General features: G+C 35.0%; 1 protein-coding gene across 1 annotated transcript; it reads left to right on the top strand.

The window, feature by feature from the left end:
• The first annotated feature begins 17,839 nt into the window (after positions 1-17,839).
• On the top strand, positions 17,840-19,162 carry LOC112770357 (zinc finger BED domain-containing protein RICESLEEPER 2-like). Its single transcript, XM_025814726.2, has 3 exons — positions 17,840-18,590; positions 18,690-18,977; positions 19,095-19,162. The coding sequence occupies exons 1-3, from the start codon at positions 17,840-17,842 to the stop codon at positions 19,160-19,162; spliced, it is 1,107 nt and encodes a 368-aa protein (XP_025670511.2).
• The last annotated feature ends 972 nt before the right edge of the window (positions 19,163-20,134 follow it).

Below are 20,134 nucleotides of genomic sequence, written 5' to 3'. Positions count from 1 at the left end.
AAGTCACATGAATAAGTAAAGTGGCTCCTCTAGCCTAGTGGGGTCAAGTTCAAGTTCAAGTCATCATTTCTAACCACAACATTCCTTAAATGAACAACATTAATCTAATAATAATGATAATAATGGAATACATACATTTGAAATGTTTAGAGCTATATAGCATGTATAATAAGCAGCATTGAAATGTAATAATGATGAAGATTGGATTATGAATCTTTGATAATCTCATAAAATTAATTAAGATGATGCATGCACTGATGATTAAAAAGAAGAGGAAAAGGCTGCTATGCTGCAGAGTGTAGTAGTGTCTTGCAAATACAAACTCATAATACATATTACAAAATACTAATATGATCTACAAACATAAACAGGCATAGCACAAGTAAATTAAAAGGAGTAATTATTATTGTTACTATTATATTCATGATTAAATAACGAGGAAAAGAAAAGGGAGAAGAAAAAGTTGGACATGGTTACAGCTAAGCAGTAGGCAAATCTAGAAGGAGCCATGGTTCAAGCCAAGAAAGAAATGTGTGTGTTATTACTGTTTACAGGAAAAAGGAGCAAAAGTATATATATAAATAAAACAATAGTATATATAAATAATATACATTTCAGAGCTCAAGTTTTTAAAAGGATTAAAGCTAAAGTTTAGGAGGAAAAAACAAAACTTTTTGGTTCAGTTTGATTATACAGAAAAACATAAAGGGTAAAGCTTCAATAAATGAATAAATAAAACAACAGTGGAATTATTATATCATCATTCAACAGGATGAAGCCATCAACCCACACCGTCACTTCATAGCTCAATTTCATAATTTAATTTTTTATTTAAAAAAGGGAAAACTGATTTTTTTTTAATTGAGCCAACAAACACTGATTGTTCCTTGAATCAAGCTATTTCAACCCACAAAACTTAGTAACAAACTCAGAAAACTCCCCAGAGAATCTATTATCACCCAAATCAGAAATTGAAGAATTTTACAAGAAGAAGAGTTACACAACGCAGGAATCTACCCAGTCAAAAGAATCTATGGACTGAATTTTAAATGTTCTTTTGAGCATCAAAATTAATTTTAGTTTTATCTTAACTATTTTAACATAAATCATAAACATTAAATTAAAGAAAAAAAATTGAAGATGCACATCAGCGGTAAGTATTGAGCAAGAAGTGCTTAGTGCTTACCAGTCACCAGAGAGACGACGACAGAGGAAGGAGGGACGACAAGGTGAGCAGAGACCAGAGACCGTAGATCGCAGAGACCAGTCGGCGAGGATAGTGACAGCGGGAAGTGGGAGCGACGCCGACGTGAGCTCCGTGAGGGACAGCGGCGAGGTGACCGAGGTGAATGAGGAGGGTTGGTGTCTTTGTGAGCGACGGTGAATATGACGAGGCTGACCGGCTACAACGATGGGACGAGCTGTGACGGCGACTTACTGACGCAGCTGAAGAAGTGACTGTGGTCCTTGACTCCTTGGAGAAGAACCGAAGAAGTGAAGAGTGAGTGAGTGACGAAATGAGTTCTCTAGGGTTGAGAACGGAAATGAGCGATGGTGAGGAACTAACCCTAATTTCTAAATTTATATATATATATATATATATATATATATATATATATATATATATATATATATATATATATATGCACTACGGGGCGGGTTACCCTAAACCCGACCCCGCCCCGCTCATCCACCCCGCCACGCTTCGAACCCGCCCCGCTCCGGGTCGGGTTTAAACCCGTCCCGACTGGGTAAGGGCGGGGCGGGTACCCGCGGGTACGGGTATTGTTGCCACCCCTGCCTCTCTCTTTTCCTTCCTTTTCTTTCCATGTGTGTGTGTGTATGGTGAGGGGCTGAGTGTGTGTGTTGGGGGGGGGGGCGGGAAAAAAGGTGAGGGTGGTTAGGGTTTAGAGAGTGTGTGTAAATTAGGTTTCTATTTGAAAATTTTAATAAAATTTGGGTATAGAGTAGGTATTTTAATAAAATTATGGTATAAAGTAGGTATTTTTAATAAAACTAAGAGTAATCAAATTATTAAAGTTTTAAATTCTAAATAAGAAAATATCCAAATATTATAAAAATTATATGAGTTTTAATTAATTTTAAACTCAATTTCATCACTTTGATTTAATTACTTTTTAGTAAATATTTTTTTGAAAATAAAATCATGAATAACTATAATAAATCACAAATAATTTATTATTTATTTTCTAACAATTGAAAATCTTACAGGCTTAATGACGAGTGTTGGGTTATGGTGGGTTTAAGACTAGTAGAGGGAGAAAAAAAATCATAGCTCTATATTTTGTTCTTAAGAGAGTTTTTCAAAAATTTGTTTAAGTAAAAATATGTTAAATTTCAGAGCGGTAATGAAACAAAAAATAATATTTGTTATAAATTTATTTTAAATAAGAGAAGAGGGGTGACCTAGCAAGGCAGCGATGATGGTTCTGCTTTCTGCAATGACACGGTGACCTTGAGTGTGAGAGGTGGAGCCGTGGAGGCAATGAGAGTAGACGAAGGTGACGAACAATACAATAAAGAGGGAAAGTGATGATTAAAATTAGGGTTTTTACTTTTCACATTTGTTTTTATTTTTAAATTGTAACTATTTTTATTTATATTTAAAAAATTAATTGTTAATCAACATTTAAGACTTGATTATTAGTAAAAACTATATATTAATTTTATAAAAAAAATGTAAAATAATATATACCATTTTTAAAAATTAATCATTTAATCTTTAATTTTTTTATAAAAATAATTAATTAATACAAATAATATTTTAAAAAATTAAATTTTTGAACCAAAATAAAATTATCTTAAAGATTTTAACATTTTAAAATAATTTTTTTAGTTACAAAAATTCTTGTATTTTGTGATAAACAAATAACTTGTTACAAACAATATTAAATTTTGTGACAAATTAAATTTTTGTTACAAAATAATTAGAGTTTTTGAAATAAATGGATATTTTGTTACAAAATATTTTGAAGTTTTGTAACCATTTCATCTTTTGTTATAAAATATTATAAAATTTTGTAACAAAATACTGGTTCGTTACAAAAGCCAATATAATTTTGTAATAAAAAAATCAAGTCATTATAAAATATCAAAACGTTTTGTAATAAATTATATTGTTGTTACAAAACAATATTGTTCCGAGACTTACCTAGAACCGGATGATTGGGCTCGAATGGAAGGCCCAAACGTTGAAAGAAGGTGGCTTCCGACTTGTTCCTGCCTGGAAGCCGCCGTCTAGGGGTGGCAGCAATACCCGTACCCACCCCGCCCCTACCCGGTCGGGGCGGGTTTAAACCCAACCCAGAGCGGGGCGGGTTCGAAGCGTGGCGGGGTGGATGAGCGGGACGTGGCGGGATCGGGTTTAGGGTAAACCCGCCCTGTAGTAGTGCATATATATATATATATAAGTTTAGAAATTAGGGTTAGTTCCTCACCGTCGCTCATTTCCGTTCTCAACCCTAGAGAACTCATTTCGTCACTCACTCACTCTTCACTTCTTCGGTTCTTCTCCAAGGAGTCAAGGACCACAGTCACTTCTTCAGCTGCGTCAGTAAGTCGCCGTCACAGCTTGTCCCATCGTTGTAGCTGGTTAGCCTCGTCATATTCACCGTCACTCACAAAGACACCAACCCTCCTCATTCACCTCGGTCACCTCGCCGCTGTCCCTCACGGAGCTCACGTCGGCGTCGCTCCCACTTCCCGCCGTCACTGTCCTCGCCGACTGGTCTCTGCGATCTGCGGCCTCTGGTCTCTGCTCACCTTGTCGTCCCTCCTTCCTCCGTCGTCGTCTCTCTGGTGACTGGTAAGCACTAAGCACTTCTCGCTCAATACTTACAACTGATGTGCATCTTCAATTTTTTTCTTTAATTTAATGTTTATGATTTATGTTAAAATAGTTAAGATAAAACTAAAATTAATTTTGATGCTCAAAAGAACATTTAAAATTCAGTCCATAGATTCTTTTGACTGGGTAGATTCCTGCGTTGTGTAACTCTTCTTCTTGTAAAATTCTTCAATTTCTGATTTGGGTGATACAGATTCTCTGGGGAGTTTTCTGAGTTTGTTACTAAGTTTTGTGGGTTGAAATAGCTTGATTCAGGCAACAATCAGTGTTTGTTGGCTCAATTAAAAAAAAATCATTTTCCCCTTTTTTAAATAAAAAATTAAATTATGAAATTGAGCTATGAAGTGACGGTGTGGGTTGATGGCTTCATCCTGTTGAAATTGAAATAGCTTGATTCTTGTTGAATTCGTTACGAGTCTGAAATTGATGGCTTTATCCTGTTGAATGATGATATAATAATTCCATTGTTGTTTTATTTATTCATTTATTGAAGCTTTACCCTTTATGTTTTTCTGTATAATCAAACTGAACCAAAAAATTTTGTTTTTTCCTCCTAAACTTTAGATTCAATCCTTTTAAAAACTTGAGCTCTGAAATGTATATTATTTATATGTACTATTGTTTTATTTATATATATACTTTTGCTCCTTTTTCCTGTAAACAGCAACAACACACACATTTCTTTCTTGGCTTGAACCATGGCTCCTTCTAGATCTGCCTACTGCTTAGCTGTAACCATGTCCAACTTTTTCTTCTCCCTTTTCTTTTCCTCATTATTTAATCATGAATATAAAATAACAATAATAATTACTCCTTTTAATTTACTTGTGCTATGCCTGTTTATGTTTGTAGATCATATTAGTATTTTGTAATATGTATTATGAGTTTGTATTTGCAAGACACTACTACATTCTGCAGCATAGCAGCCTTTTCCTCTTCTTTTTAATCATCAGTGCATGCATCATCTTAATTAATTTTATGAGATTATCAAAGATTCATAATCCAATCTTCATCATTATTACATTTCAATGCTGCTTATTATACATGCTATATAGCTCTAAACATTTCAAATCTATGTATTCCATCATTATCATTATTATTAGATTAATGTTGTTCATCTAAGGAATGTTGTGGTTAGAAATGATGACTTGAACTTGAACTTGACCCCACTAGGCTAGAGGAGCCACTTTACTTATTCATGTGACTTAAAGCCTTGTGTTAAGTGTTAACAACAAGACTGAAATGTATATTATTTATATATACTATTGTTTTTATTCAGTGTTTCCTAGAGTAGAGCCATCAAAATTTTGTTGTTCTTGAGTCAATGTCCTTTTACCTCTTGAGTCAATTTTGTTGTTCTCTATGAGGACAAGCTGATAGCTATTACCCTCCATTCTTTCTAATTTTTTTTCCATTTCAAATCATTTTAGTGTGTTGTAGTGATTCTGTTTCTTTTGATCATTTAGGTTATGCATGTGTATTCATAAAGAGTAGAAAATCTCTGATTTTATTCTGATTTTGCATTTTGAATTTTGATTTTATTCTGATTTTGTAATTGTGCATTCTGATCTTTATACATTTATATGATTTATGTTAATTTTATACCCTCAGCTTTAAATCTTGATTTGCAAACTTCTATATGATTTTCAGGTTTAAATCTTGATTTGTAAACTTTTAATGATGATGATATTGAAAGTGATAAAGAATAAGGGTTGAAGTTTCCTTTATATCTAATATTATAATTTCTTTATTATGGTGTTAAATTTATAGTGATCTAACACTTTTTTTTTTAATTTCAAGTTATTTGAGCTAATGACATTGTATGAATTTTATGTTTGTAGTTTAATTTATCTATGAATTTTAAGTTTTTGTCTTAATTTATATATGAATATGTAAAAATTAAAATATTTAATTTTATAGGGGCGGGTACCCGCAGGGGCGGGTAGTAGATGAATAATAGGACGGCGGGGCGGGGTCCGGTAAGGTAAAAACCCGCCCCTACCCGCCCCATTGCCACCCCTACCGCCGTCCGAGTTGTGTGTTTTGAAGAATTGGGGGGGGGGGGGGAGGGTGGTACCTGCGAAGACACTCGGATGCTTAAGTTAGCAAGAGGTTAAGCAGGTTTAGAGTATTGGAACTTAGGTTTACCTGAGTGTGTCAGTGTATTTATATGGAATGAACCAATAACCACCGCTGAAGTAGTTCCACTTCTGATGGTGGATAAGCATTCCTTTATCTTAGGGTTGTTAGGATCTCTCTTCTAGAAGTGGGTGAGAGATTTAAGGAGGCAGTTATTCACTTGGATAAGTGCTGACTGCTTGCTGGTGTTGACTCCGACTTCTTATAAGATGTCGGATAGTCGGTGATGGCCAATCTTTTTGGATTGGGCCTCTTGGCCTGATTGGGCCTGGCTTATGTATTGGGTCAGGGTATGAATAGTGCCCCTACTCGAGTCTGATCTCTTAATTATGAGTTAGATTTGAGTATTAATTGAACTCGGGGACGCTCAAGTCGAAAAACCGACATGGTTTTCGTTTTGAAACCGATGTAATTTTGAATTTTCAATCGACGCGTTTAATCAACCATCACATCCGTTTAGCTTTTGCATTTACATGTGGGGGGGGGGCAGTTACATTGTTAACGGCGTGTTCTTTTAATGACGGCGTCGTTTTACAGTTATGACCCTAGTGTGTTATAAATACTTTTTCCTCCTCCTTCTTTCTTTTTCTTTCATTTTTGACGCTCCCTTTCTCTGTTCTTACTCAAATTTCTTGCGCTTTCGTCCGTTGGTGTTCTGCAGTGTTTGCCTCTTTATCTTCTTCTTCACAAAAGTTAGTTCTTTGTATCTCCCTTTCGCTTTTTACAGTATTTTCTGTTTCTTCTCTATGCTTTAGGAGTGAGATTCCTTTTGTGATATCTTTACTGTTCGTAGTAGGAAGATTTTTTTGATATTTTGGGTTTTCTTTTTGCAAAAGTCTTTTTGGTTGTGATTATTGGCTGCTCTTGACTTTTGTTTGAAAAGAACTGCTTTGCTGTGGACTGGCTTTTGATGATTTATTTTTGCGCAATGTAGGTGTTATCACTTTTACGTACATTTTCCATTTTCTGAAAAAATATCTTCCCGTGTCCCTGAACCCTTATTGAGATGGGTAGACTCCTCTGTACTATCTGCACGCCCAATAGTAGATACTGTTTTCATAACCAAGCTCAGAAAACAACATGGATCCGTAGCCTTGATAATGATGAACCCAAATATGAGTTGGTGGCCCCAGATCTTAAGGACCGAGTTTGCTGTGGGAGGATTAGTGACACTGACCCCCACTTTATTTTCATGTATGACTGTGTTTTTACCCGTCTTGGGATTACCCTGCCTTTTTTCGACTTCGAAATGGAAGTGTTGTCCTATTGTAGAGTAGCTCCTACCCAACTCCATCCCAATTCTTGGAGTTTTCTCAAAATTTATCAACTTGTCAGCCAAGGGGTTGACTTTTCAATTTCCTTAAAGATCTTCTTCTATCTTTTCCATCTGACAAAACCTTTTAGTGCTAAGAATAAGCAGCAGTGGATTTCCTTCCAAGCTATTCTAGGCCGGAAAATTTTTTCTATCTTTGATGAATCCTTCCATCACCTGTAGAAAAATATGGTTTGGTAGACTTGGAGGAGGTAGAGGACACTATAGTTGACTTTTGCCGAGAGGCTTGTGGGTGGGCTCCAAACCTAGACACCAAGAAATTTCTTCTTGGATCTCCGAACTACGTTAAGACCGAGCTAGGTAGTCACTTGTTGGTTTTTGAATTTGATTATTTCCGACTTGTATTAATCTATTTACTTTACTTTTGACTTGGGTGCTAATCATTTTTTACTTTTTCTTTCAGAAAAATGAAAAGCGGATCGAGGGTGGCGTACAACAAGGTACAAGAAGTTAAGAGAAATGCCCGCACCTAAGCTGCTGCACAGGAACTCGGGGCTTCTGTTACTCCTCCTCTTCATGGGTCTTGTTTGGGGACCTCTTCTTCTCGGTCGATCTTGGTAAATCCTATTCCTACTCCTCCTCCTCCTCCTCCTCCTCCTCCTCCTCCTCCTCCCCAGTTCAATCCACCTCAGAACCTGAAAAGAAAAAACGAAAAACCTTGGAAGCTGATGCCTCTAGTGTTGGGGATGCCGGCTTTGATGGGCCGAAGTTTACTAGGAAGCACATCCTTCCATACAGCCAGATTGCTATGGATGATGCTGCTATCTGAAATCATCTTCAAATTTTAATCCGAGGGAAAATTTGAACTGTTGGGGTCTGTGATGAGCAGATCTTTTATACACTTTTTAGCATCATTTTCATATAGTTTTTAGTATGTTTTGTCTAAGTTTTATTAAGTTTTCATAGGTTTTAGTGAAAAATTCACATTTTTGGATTCTACTTTGAGTTTGTGTATTTTTATGCAATTTCAGGTATTTTCTGGCTGAAATTGAGGAGTTGGAGAAAAAGTCTGATCCAGAGGCAGAAAAGCACTGCAGATGCTGCCTGGATTTGACCTCCTTGCATTCAAAAGAGATTTTCTAGAGCTACAGAAGTTCAAATGGAGAATTCTCAACGGTTATAGAAAGTTAACATCCAGGGCTTTCCAGAAATATAAAATAGTCTATACTTTGCTTCAGAATTTAAGGCCTAAAACTGGCGTTCAATGCCAGCCTCTTGCTTTGTTCTGGTGTCCAGTGCTCAAAGGAGAAGAGATCAGTATCCAACACCCATAAAGAACCCCCTAGCCAGTGTTCAATGCCCTAGAGGCCTCCTAGCACGTGGATCTCAATCAAGTTCAGCCCAAACACTCATCAAGTGGGTCCCAGAAGTGGATTTTAGCACTAAAAGACTATTTTACCCTTTTTTGTAATCCTTAGTCAGTATATTAGTATATATAGAACAAGGACCACCCTTGTTCGGGACATTTTTAAAACCTTTTGACACTTTACACATTTTACATTGTATTTTCTATCAGTATGAGTTTCTAAACCTCCTAGGTTTAGGGGAGGAGCCAAGCTGAGTTTTATGGATCAATAAAAGTATTACTGTTTCTCTTCAATCCGTGTTTGATTCTCTATTCTAAGATGTATCTTCGTTCTTCATTCTAAGACCGCATACCTGACAACCACCCGTGTTCTTCTTGGGTTCGTATGACTACGTAACTAGAAAGCATTGAACCACTAGCTTGATTATACATCTTTTAGACGGCTAATCCACAACTTCGTTGGGGACTTCTTGAAACATCAGTTCAGCCGAGGTATGGGAAGATTAGAGTCTCTGTGGTATAGGCTAGAACCCAAAGGCGTAGCATTCTCTGATCCGGAAGATTCGACATTTTCTGTGGCGTTTTGAGTAGGATCATTAAGGAGAATGGACAGCAGGAGCTTCACCCTCAATCAAAATGGATCAACACTAACCCTGGGGTTCAGATCTGGAGGAGCATTGGCGACCTCTCAACTGGCATTGATCACATACAGCCTACCATAGAAGAAATCATTCACAGTTGAAGAAGACAGTAAGACCAGAGTTAATCCAAAAGAACAAAGCACCTCCAAGCCTTAACCACCTTCTTATAATAGTTTACACAACTTCTGAGTTCTGAGTAATATTTTTTCTTTATTTTCTTTTATGCAATTAAACAACATACCTACATCTCCTATTTGCTTGACTAATGTAACACCCTCACTATCAGAATGTCATGCTTTCGGCTGTACTATTCTGATAGGAAGAAGTATTACGACGACTTCATATACTTAATAATAAAATTGGAGACTTTGACTCGAAATTGTATCACTGTTCTTTTTGAAAACCGGAGAAAGACTACTTTTTAAATAAAACAAGACAAGCATATACATGTACAAAACTTCTTACTCAAGTAACCTATACATATTATATACATACAAGTCATACAACTCCTATCCCTCTTACATAATATAATATTGATGGTGAGGGGTAAGTAAATAAAAACTAAACAGCATTATCGACTAAGCGAAACGTAATACAACCCTTTGTGAGCTTTTTCATCTGTCTCCTGAAAAGATAAAGCTGTAGGGGGTGAGAACCTAACCACACGGTCTCACCACAGAGTTTCAGAATTGTCATAATAAGATATTTAAAGAGAAATCTATTTTTAAGCTCAGTGATTATTGTTCATCCTTTGAATCTTTTAAAAAAACCAACAACTAGTCATCCAAAAATCCTTTTCGAAAATCAATATTTAAATATCCAAAAATCCAAAACCTTTATTTTCTTATAAGAAAATCTTAATCAGAAACCAACCACGCAATCAATCAACACAATCATTAATTCAGCACCAAAGCTCATTCTCAAAAGTAGCACACCAGGACAAACACAGGCAAAACAGACAGGAAATCACAGGTTTAGGTAGCAGTTACAGCAAATAGTTCAGGTAGCAGTTAATAACAGTTTAACAATTAGGCAAACTAAAACAAATTCAAACCCAAGCAAAGCATACAAATGTATATGATGCATGCCTGTCCTATGGCTAATGAGCTCATTTGTCAGTTATACAGCCAACCCGACAAGTCCGGTTTGTTGAACCCTTGGACTGTCCCTCGACGCACATCCCCATGAGTCTATGCATAGCTTTTTCTCATATATATATCAAATCGCTCAACGGGGGTACCATTCCCAGGAATTTATAAGTGCCCGGTCACCCTTACGTTGTAGGATCAACAGAGTATTGAGTCTCAACCTGGAGCAAGTGGTGGCAAGCCACTGCGTCTACCCAGGGAAACTCGTGTCTTAAATAATTCAAATTCATAAGCCATATGAATAATTCATTCAACATTCATTAATATCTAAATCATTCTCAATATCATCATCATTCATCAATCCATATCTCATTTCTAAACTCGTTCAAAAATCATATTTCAAAGTCAATCCTCATCATCCTTCTTTCCATTCCGTTCATCAACAATCCCAATTCAAAACATAATTCTTTCTTTGCTAAATAAATCAATCATAAAACATATAATGTTTAAAACCAAATCTTTTTAAATAATTACTTCAAACGAAACTTCCAATTTTATAAAATTTCGACAGTATCTCCTCTAAAACTCGAACTCTACCACCCTTTTCGAGTCCCATCCAAACATTCCTCAAACACTTTCTCAACCATTTTCAAATCTCAATCATTTTCCAAAATTCAACTACTTCTGATATCAAATTATTTTCAAATCCAACCATTTCCAATAATAAATCTTTTTCAAAATTAAACCGCTTCCAAAGTTAATTCATTTTCATATCTCAGATCATTTCCAAAGCCGATTCATTTACATGATCAAAATAACTTCAAAACCAAGAAAAACCACTTTTCATAATAATAAACTAAATAACTTTTCAACAATCACACCACTCAAGCAATCAGTCATTCAGTCCAGCAAACAACCAGATTTATAAGACAATTATAATCACAGACATATGTTTCTCACATTAATATATATTTATAATAACTCTATAAGATAAAATAAATTTTAAGAAAACCCCTACCTTAGTATTGAAACTCATAGAAATCGAAACTACAGCAACCCGAACTGCAACAGTAGCAACACCATTAACTCCCCGTTATAACGAAAATGACCACATCACCAAGAAAAGCGGTGGATTCAAATCGATCGGAGTGCAACAAGAATGGTACTGGAAATTCCAAGTTAAAGCAAAAGCTCATAATCAGAACAACAGAACAAAATAGAAGTAAGACAAATTCAAGAAAGGAAAAGCCGAAAACCAGATTGGTACCAAGGTAGTGTTACCAGTGGATCTGAGCAGTTCCGGAAGTGTTTCTCTGGCGACGCTGACAAAAACTTGACGGAGAAAAATTGTCGTTAAAGAATTTCACAAAAATGTCACGTTGCAAGTATAGTTCTAAACCAACAAATTATCCTCGGTCAATGTTTAAATTGTTTGTCACTTAAGCAAACCCAATAAAATTAATCCAAGTATTTAAACATCGGGTCGTCTCTCAAGGAATTGCAGGAAAGTATGTTTATTATTGGTTATGAGATTGTATCTTTTTGGGTTTTGAGTTTAATAAGCAAGGAATGTAAATAACAAGAAAATAACTAACAACTAAGAAAAGTCCTAGCAAGGTTTGAGAATCGGAATTCCTATCCTCATTATCATTGTCAATTGCGATGGTAATTGAAAATTGCTCTCACTTAGTTAACCTCTAACAATTGAAGGAAAGTCAAGTGAGCAAATCAACTTGAGTTCACAAGTCCTAATCAAAGACTAAAGTTAGTGAAACTCAAACCAACTAGCAATTTTCAATCATCAACCAACAAGAGACTTTGACAATTCAAGAGTCTCCAAATTACTCAATCCAAGTTAAGAATACAAAAAGCTAATTTAAAGTCCAACCAAGAATTTTATCAAACACTTGTTAGGCACAAAATAAAAGCATGGTAAAATTGCAATAATAATAATATCTAACAAATACCAATTGAAAGAAATTAACAATGACAACTGAAGAAAGCAATAACAACATAAACATATAAATTGCATTAACAAGGATCCAAAGTATCAAGAGTGCATAAACATAAGGATAACAAAGTGAAGGAAATAACAAGTAGAATTGAAGAACAAAGGTGCTAGAACAATAAATTGCAAGGAATTATAAATAAAAACAGAAATTAAATCTAAATCTAAGAAGAAATTGGAGTAGAAACCCTAAAACCTAGAGAGAGGAGAGCCTCTCTCTCTAGAATTCTACATCTAAAACCTAAAATTGTGTGAATGAAAGCGTGTCTCCCTTTCAGCTCTACTCTGCAGCCTCTAATATGTATTTGTGGGCCTGAAACTGGGTCAAAAGCAGCCCAGAAATCGCCCCCAGTGAATTCTGTTTAATGCAGCACGTGACGCTCGTCACGCGTACGCGTCAGCCACGCGTACGCATCGCTGGACTTTTCACTGGTCACGCATAGGAATCAGCTACGCCTGCGCGTCATTTGTATGCTACACCAGTCACGCGTACGCGTCGTCTATGCGTGCGCGTCGCTACCAGATTCTGAAATCCTTAATTTCTTGTGTTCCTTCCACTTTTGCATGCTTCTTTTCTATTCTCTAAGCCATTCATGCCCTATAAAACCTGAAAATACTTAGCAAACATATCACGGCATCGAATGGTAATAAGAGAGGATTAAAATTAGCAAATTTAAGACCAAAGAAGCATATTTTCAATCATAGCACAAAATTAGGAAGAATTTGTAAAATCATGCAATTTATATGAATAAGTGTATGAATAATTGATAAAATTCACTCAATTCAATACAAAATAAACCGTAAAATAGTGGTTTATCAATCTTGCCACACTTAAACATTAGCATGTTCTCATGCTAAGCTCAAGAGAACCAAAAGAGTGAACAGGGATGGTAGGACTTATGCAATGCAACCTATCTATATGAATGCAACTACATACTAAATGCTTCTACCTTCTTAGTTAAAAGTAAATAAATCTTCTAAGAACAAATATGATCTGGATTTTACTAATTTAAATCATAAAATGAAGTAAAAATAGACGTGCAAGAAGAAAGTTCGTGAAAGTCGGGAACAAAGAATCGAGCATCAAACCCTCACCGGAAGTGTATACACTCTAATCGCTTAAGTGTTTGAGGTTCGATTCTCTCAATTCTCTACTAATCTTACTTTCTAAGGCTTGCTTTTCTTCTACCAATCAACAAAAATTTAATGCACGAATACACATATCAAGAGGTGTTTTAAGGGTTGTAATGGGGTTAGGGTCAAGGTAGGTTTGTATTTGGTCAAGTTGACTAAAATCTGAATCCTTGATTAACCTAAAGTTCCTACCTAACTTAAGACAATCCATGTAATCAGAGTACAAAATCTAACTATCCATTAACTATGGGTACCACATATTCATTTATCCCAATTTTGAGTACAGTATATATGCATTGCTATCACCATTTACTTTGGGGGCATTTTATCCCCTTTTTATTATTTTTTTCTCTCTTTTTTTCTCCTTTTTTTATTTTTCTTAATGCATATGATTAAGGTATTGAATGTAGAATATGTGCTCAACTATCTTTTTTACATTTTTACAAAAATATACAATACCCAATTCCCAAACCAAATATTTTCAAATCCAATTTCTCCACACTTAAATCATGAGCACTCTCACTAGTCTAAGCTAACCAAGGATTCAAATTAAGGTCATTCATTGTTTTCGCTTAGGGTTAATGATGTGCTAAAGTAAAGAATAACTGGGTAAAATAGGCTCAACATTGGTTTGCAAAGGATAATGAAATGGTAAGGCCATATGGATATGTGAGCTATAGTGAAACAAAGGCCTCAATCACGTAAGTGCATGCATACATCAAACAATGAAAATATAGAATCAAGCAAGACAAAGATCACAATTTTAGAGAGAACAACACACACAATAATAAAAGATTGGTTGATAAGATGCAACCAATTAAATAGGTTTAAAATCTGACTGGTTTTATGTGTTTGAGCTCTTAAAACCATGTTCTAAAATAAATTTTTTCAAGCAAGTTTAAAAAATTTTTTAATTCAAATTAGTGAAATGCTATAAAACAGTTTCTTGGAAGAGAATTCATCACTTCAACCAAGTAGTACATACATGCAAGCAACTAGCTACACATGCAATCTATTATGCAATGCAACAACTAACTAACAAAGAAGAGTAAGAATTGGTGTTGGGAAAAGGAATTGTTACCCATGGAAGTCGGGATCGACCTCCCCACACTTAAAGATTGCACCATCCTCGATGCATGTAAAGATGTGCAAGTGGACAGGTTGCTACAACTGTTGCCCTTTCTCAAAAGATGGGGCACAGGAACTTGTTTGTCCGCCCCATTTAGAAGTTTTTCGTTTTCCTTCTTAGCGGCCATCCTGAAAGAAGAGAAAAAGTAAGAAGAATAACCCACAAACAAATATATGCAGCAAATAAAATATGGGTGGGCTAATGCCAAATAATAATGAGGTTCTCAACTACATGGTAGCTACAACATGCAAGTGAGAAAACAGTATAAGCAAATGGCATATCAACTAGGGGTGTTCAAAAAATAACCAAAATGTGGTTAACCGGTTAAAAAACCATAACCACATTTTGGTTAACCAGTTTAATAAAACAATTTAAAAACCATATCCATATTTTTTAGAATTGGTTAACCAAAACCAAATTAAAAAAAAAACTGGTTTTTAACCGGTTAACCAAAACCAAAACCAAATTAAAACTAAAACCTAAATCAAAACCTAATTTCAAATTCACTCTTCGTCTTCGATACTTCGACAAAACCCAATTCTCCAGTCCGCCGCCGTCAACAGTTCTCCTCCTCCGCTCTCGCCGGAGCTCGCTGGTGGCTCCTCGGACCTCTACCTCTTCGAGTCTTCACTTTGATTCGCGACTCTATCTCTCTGCCTCGACCTCCCATTCGCGACTCTGTCTTCACTTTGATTCGCCTGAGTAACTCTCTTTTTCGGTTCTCTTCTTCTTTCGTCGGTGGCTCGCTGGAGCTCATCAATTGAGGTAAACCCCCTCCTTGCCCTTGGTTCTGAGTTCTGAGTTGGATTTGTTATCTGGGTTTTTTCTATTTTGTTAATTTGTTCTGTTTTGTTTCTTCATTAGTATACTTCTGACTTCTTCATTTTAATGGATTGAAAATGTGCAGATTTTAAATCTCTCATTATTGAACTCTTCATTTCAATGGATCCTACTGTAAGTTTCTTCTTCATTGTGGTTCACTTTTTGATTTGTTAAAACTTAATTAATTTGTATGAATTGAATGGAGAATTGTTGTTCTAATTATCTGTCTCATTGAATGGAGAATTGTTGTTCTGGCTGCTGCATTATGATGTGTTTCTGCACCATTAAACTATAAATTGAATGGAGAATTGTTGTTCTAATTATCTGTCTCATCATGCATTATTCACTCTATTGCAACTTTACAGCTGCAAATTTCTTCGCTGGGCAACAATTTTTATTCTAATCTTAGAAGCATAATAACTAAACTTTTAGCATTCATTTCACAGAACCTGGAATATAATGGTCTTTTCTAATAACAGAGAAAATATTGTATAGAAAGTAGAACTAATGAACTCAAGTTCTTTCAGATATACTAATTTCTTAATCTAAAGTTAATTAGCTCAAAATTCCAACAAATTTTCCATCAGCTTGTATAAAAAATAATTTGTGATCAAGTTAAGATTTCCATTACTAAATTTTCATCATTTTAGTTTGGTGGGAGACTTTGACACCTTTTGCTAGTGGTCTAGTATTCTAGAAAGTTGAATTCCTGCTGGGTATGATAAGCTACACTTCTATTCATAGGGAAAACACTTGATATGCTTTCATTTTTTATCCATTCCTTTTAATATGCTTTCATTTTTAAATATAAATAGGTATTAATCCTTAATGATTAGGTCAGCTATTAGAACATGATTAGGTCAGCAATTAGATTTTAATCCTTATAGGAACAATACAGGTTACTTTTGTTTTGCTTAGTAATGATATACTTTGGATGTGCTTCTAGCAATTGTTTTAGGAATGATCAGTATTTGTATGCTTAAATCAGTTACTTTGTTGTAATTAAAAGTTCTAATACAAAGTGAAGATAAAACAATTTTCTATTCTTTTATCTTTTTTTATGCGATCATTCTCAATAATTAGTTATATATAAAATCTATCGAAAGCAAAAGCAAGTAATTTTGGTTCCAGACCTCTGTTTTGACTGTTGTTAAACTCTATATTTATATTTAATTGTGTTGGTTCTGTTTTATCTATGGAAAAAAGACAACAGAGAATGCATTTTTATTCATTTTTCAAATTATTTTACTTGGAGAGATACTTCATTGTATTTTGAAATGGAAAAAAGGAAATGAAATCAAACCCAGTTTAATAACAAAAAATATAAACAAAAAAATATAAAAAGGAAATGGAAGAGGGTCATTAATGTATATGTTATCCATTAGGCATTAGCACATATATTGTTTATATTGTGAACATCGACATTTTGAACACCCTTGGAATCAGTTTCAAAGTATATGTATATATTGTTTGAACTTGGATTTGTGCTTGATAACTTTTCTTTGTTGAAGTATTTAATAATTAGATTTTATGGCTTCTTATTCAGAATGAGGTAGCCGATCGTGATGTTCCCATGTCAGAGTCTGCAGAGCATTCGGCTTCTACATTACCTCCTCTCCCAACCACATCATCTGAACGTAAAAATCGATCAACAGTTTGGGACCACTTCAAGAGAACATCTGATGATGAAAATAAGGCTCAATGTCAACACTGTTTGAAAGTGATCAAGTGCGGGAATGGAACAAGTGCAATGAGATCACATTTAAAGATTTGCATAAGCAATCCCGGTTCAGATAGAGGCAAACGACAGAAAATAGGCACATCGCCTAGCCCAGAAGCACAAGTGGGTAGGTTTGATGCAGAATATGCCCGGGAAAAATTGATATCAATGTTTGTCCGCGAGGAGCTTCCTTTTCGATTTGTAGAAAGTCAAGGTTTTAAAGAATATTCGACGGCTCTACAACCAGGATTCAACACTCTTTCACGTATTACATTGGCACGTGACATCTTGATGCTCTATGAAATAAAGAAGGTTCAACTTCAAAAATACTTTTCTAAATATGGAGGAAGAGTTTGTCTTACAACTGATAACTGGAGTTCGTGTCAGAATATGGCGTATATGTGTTTGACTGTTCATTTCATTGATATGGATTGGAAGTTGCAAAAGAAAATACTAAATTTTTGCCAAGTCACCGGCCACACGGGAGAGATTATGGCTCAAAATGTTGAAGCTTGCTTGAATAGCTGGAAGTTGAACAAGATCTTGAGTTTGACAGTTGATAATGCATCGTCTAACGATGTAGGAGTTATGTATTTAAAAAGAAGGCTGATTTCTTGGAAGAGTTCAGTTTTGAATGGAGAGTATCTCCATATGCGGTGTTGTGCACATATTTTAAACCTGATTGTGAAGGATGGATTGAAGGAGATTGATGATTCGGTTGCCAAAATTCGGGATGCTGTGAAGTATGTTAGATCCTCAAATTCAAGATTAACTAGGTTCAAGGCATGTATTGCAGAAGAGAATATTCCACATAAGAGTCTTGTTTGCATAGATGTTGAAACGCGATGGAACTCTACATACTTAATGTTAGTAGCAGCCTTAAAGCATCAGAAGGCATTTGAGCTATTAGAGATGCAAGACAAAAAATTTGTTGAAGAATTAAACAAGGGAAGAGGAGTACCTTCAATTCAAGATTGGGATTATGCTAAGTCCGTCTTACCATTTTTAGAGATGTTTTACGATGCTACACTTCGCATCTCTGGATCCTCTTATGTCACCAGTAACTTGTACATGAAAGAAGTGTTTGCTCTTGGAAGGAGGATTCAACAATATCGTGATGATGATGATTTGAGCATAAGTCTTATGGCAAGTAAGATGAAAGCAAAATACAACAAGTATTGGGGAAATGAAAAAACTATTAACATGTTGTTGTTAATTGCTGTAGTTCTAGATCCTTGCCATAAGTTGGATTATGTTGAATGGTGCCTAGTTAATTCTTTTGGTGCAGAAGTGGGCGGTGAATTGAAGATAAAGTTGTCTTCTTGTCTTCATTCACTTTATAATTTATATCAAGGTGCAGAAGAAGGAAACCAAGATGATACCCTCTCCCAACCGAGTGCAAGTGATAAAGCCAAAGACATTTATGATATGGGGTTATATTGCTGATCAACCGGTCGCAAATCCAATCTTAAATCTGAGCTTGATCGTTATTTGAATGAAGACTGTGAGCCAGATGATAAGCTTTTGGATATTCTAGGATGGTGGAAGGTTAACTCGAATCGGTTTTCCATCCTAGCAAATATGGCACGGGACATATTGGCTATACCAGTTTCAACAGTGGCTTCTGAGTCTGCTTTTAGTATGGGGGGAAGAATCATTGATCAATATCGTAGCTCATTGACTCCTAAGATCGTAGAAGCTCTTGTATGTACCGAAGATTGGCTTAAAGGAGACTTTTTCTCTTGTCTTGCACCTGAGAATTTCGAAGAGCTTGAAAAGGTCGAGCAAGGTAAATTGAATATTAAATGTTTCTTAAATATATCATATGATTTACTTAGAAAATGTTTTAGTTTAACTTATAATTATAATTTTTTAAAATTTATAATTATAGTTTTTTTGTGTGCAGATTTGATTTTATCAGAGGACATTACTTGTTCAGTGGGTCCAGGTTCAATTGCGCTTGAGGATGATTAGAAAGTCTTGATTGTTTGTTTTATAAGTGGTGAAGAGATTAGACTTACTAAGTTAATTGTTTATGGCGGTAGCTTTCCCTAGATGAGAATTTTGGGTTCTTTTCTTTGATGCTCATTCTTTGCTGCTTCTTTTAGTCTTGCAATGTATGATAAATTTGTCAAAAATTTATGTCCACTAATCTATGATGTTATACACCTTGTCTTGTCCACATTTCTAGCTGTAATTCCTGAATTTAGGTATTGTTTGCATTTTCCTTTGTGTATGCACTTTGTGCAAGTTAACCCAAAAATGATTCTCATCATTAATCATGACAGATTAAACAGGAAATGCTCTTGAGACCATTCTTTTTCTTTTATCACCCTATTAGCCTGCTTTACCAACTATTTTTCTACCCAATATTTAATGTTTCACTTCCATTATCTTTAGTAGGTGTATGTGATAAGTATTGCCACCAAAAGTTTAGAAAAGTAATTATAATTTATAATGGAAGGAATTTTATTATTTACAAATGTTATTTGTATTATTTAGAAAGAAAAAAAATTAATTTTTAGATTAAAAAAACAATTTAAAAGAAAAAAGGTAAAAAATTTGGGTTTTTATATGTAAAAAAATTTTTTGGTATAAAAACCAATTTTTTAGTGTAAAAATCGGTTTTTTGATATAAAAACCGGTTTTCAGTGTTAAAACCAATTTTTGATATAAAAACCGGTTTTTCTATATAAAAATCGGTTATTTTTTCAAAACCAGTTTTTATTTTAATAACCGATTAAAAACCGATTTTGAATTTTACTAACCGGTTAATAACCGGTTTTATCATATGAAACCAATTTGGTTAATTCACCACTACTATATTTTTGGTTAACCAAAAAATTGGTTTGGTTTTTGGATTAACCAAACCATGAACCCCCCTAATATCAACTAACACTTGATGCAAGAGTAAAGTCAAAGCATAAGTAAATGGCAAGAATACTC

This window comes from Arachis hypogaea, chromosome 18, assembly GCF_003086295.3.
Source record: "Arachis hypogaea cultivar Tifrunner chromosome 18, arahy.Tifrunner.gnm2.J5K5, whole genome shotgun sequence".
Classification (NCBI taxonomy): Eukaryota; Viridiplantae; Streptophyta; class Magnoliopsida; order Fabales; family Fabaceae; genus Arachis; species Arachis hypogaea.
Note: the sequence above shows the minus strand (reverse complement) of the source record. Positions and strands in the feature narration are given on the sequence as shown.

Coding starts and splice junctions, on each gene's coding strand:
- LOC112770357 (XM_025814726.2), top strand. CDS start 17,840: ATGCGGTGTTGTGCACATATTTTAAACCTGATTGTGAAGGATGGATTG. Junction 18,591..18,689: donor CCTCTCCCAACCGAGTGCAA/GTGATAAAGCCA, acceptor ATTTGAATGAAG/ACTGTGAGCCAGATGATAAG. Junction 18,978..19,094: donor GCTTGAAAAGGTCGAGCAAG/GTAAATTGAATA, acceptor TTTTGTGTGCAG/ATTTGATTTTATCAGAGGAC.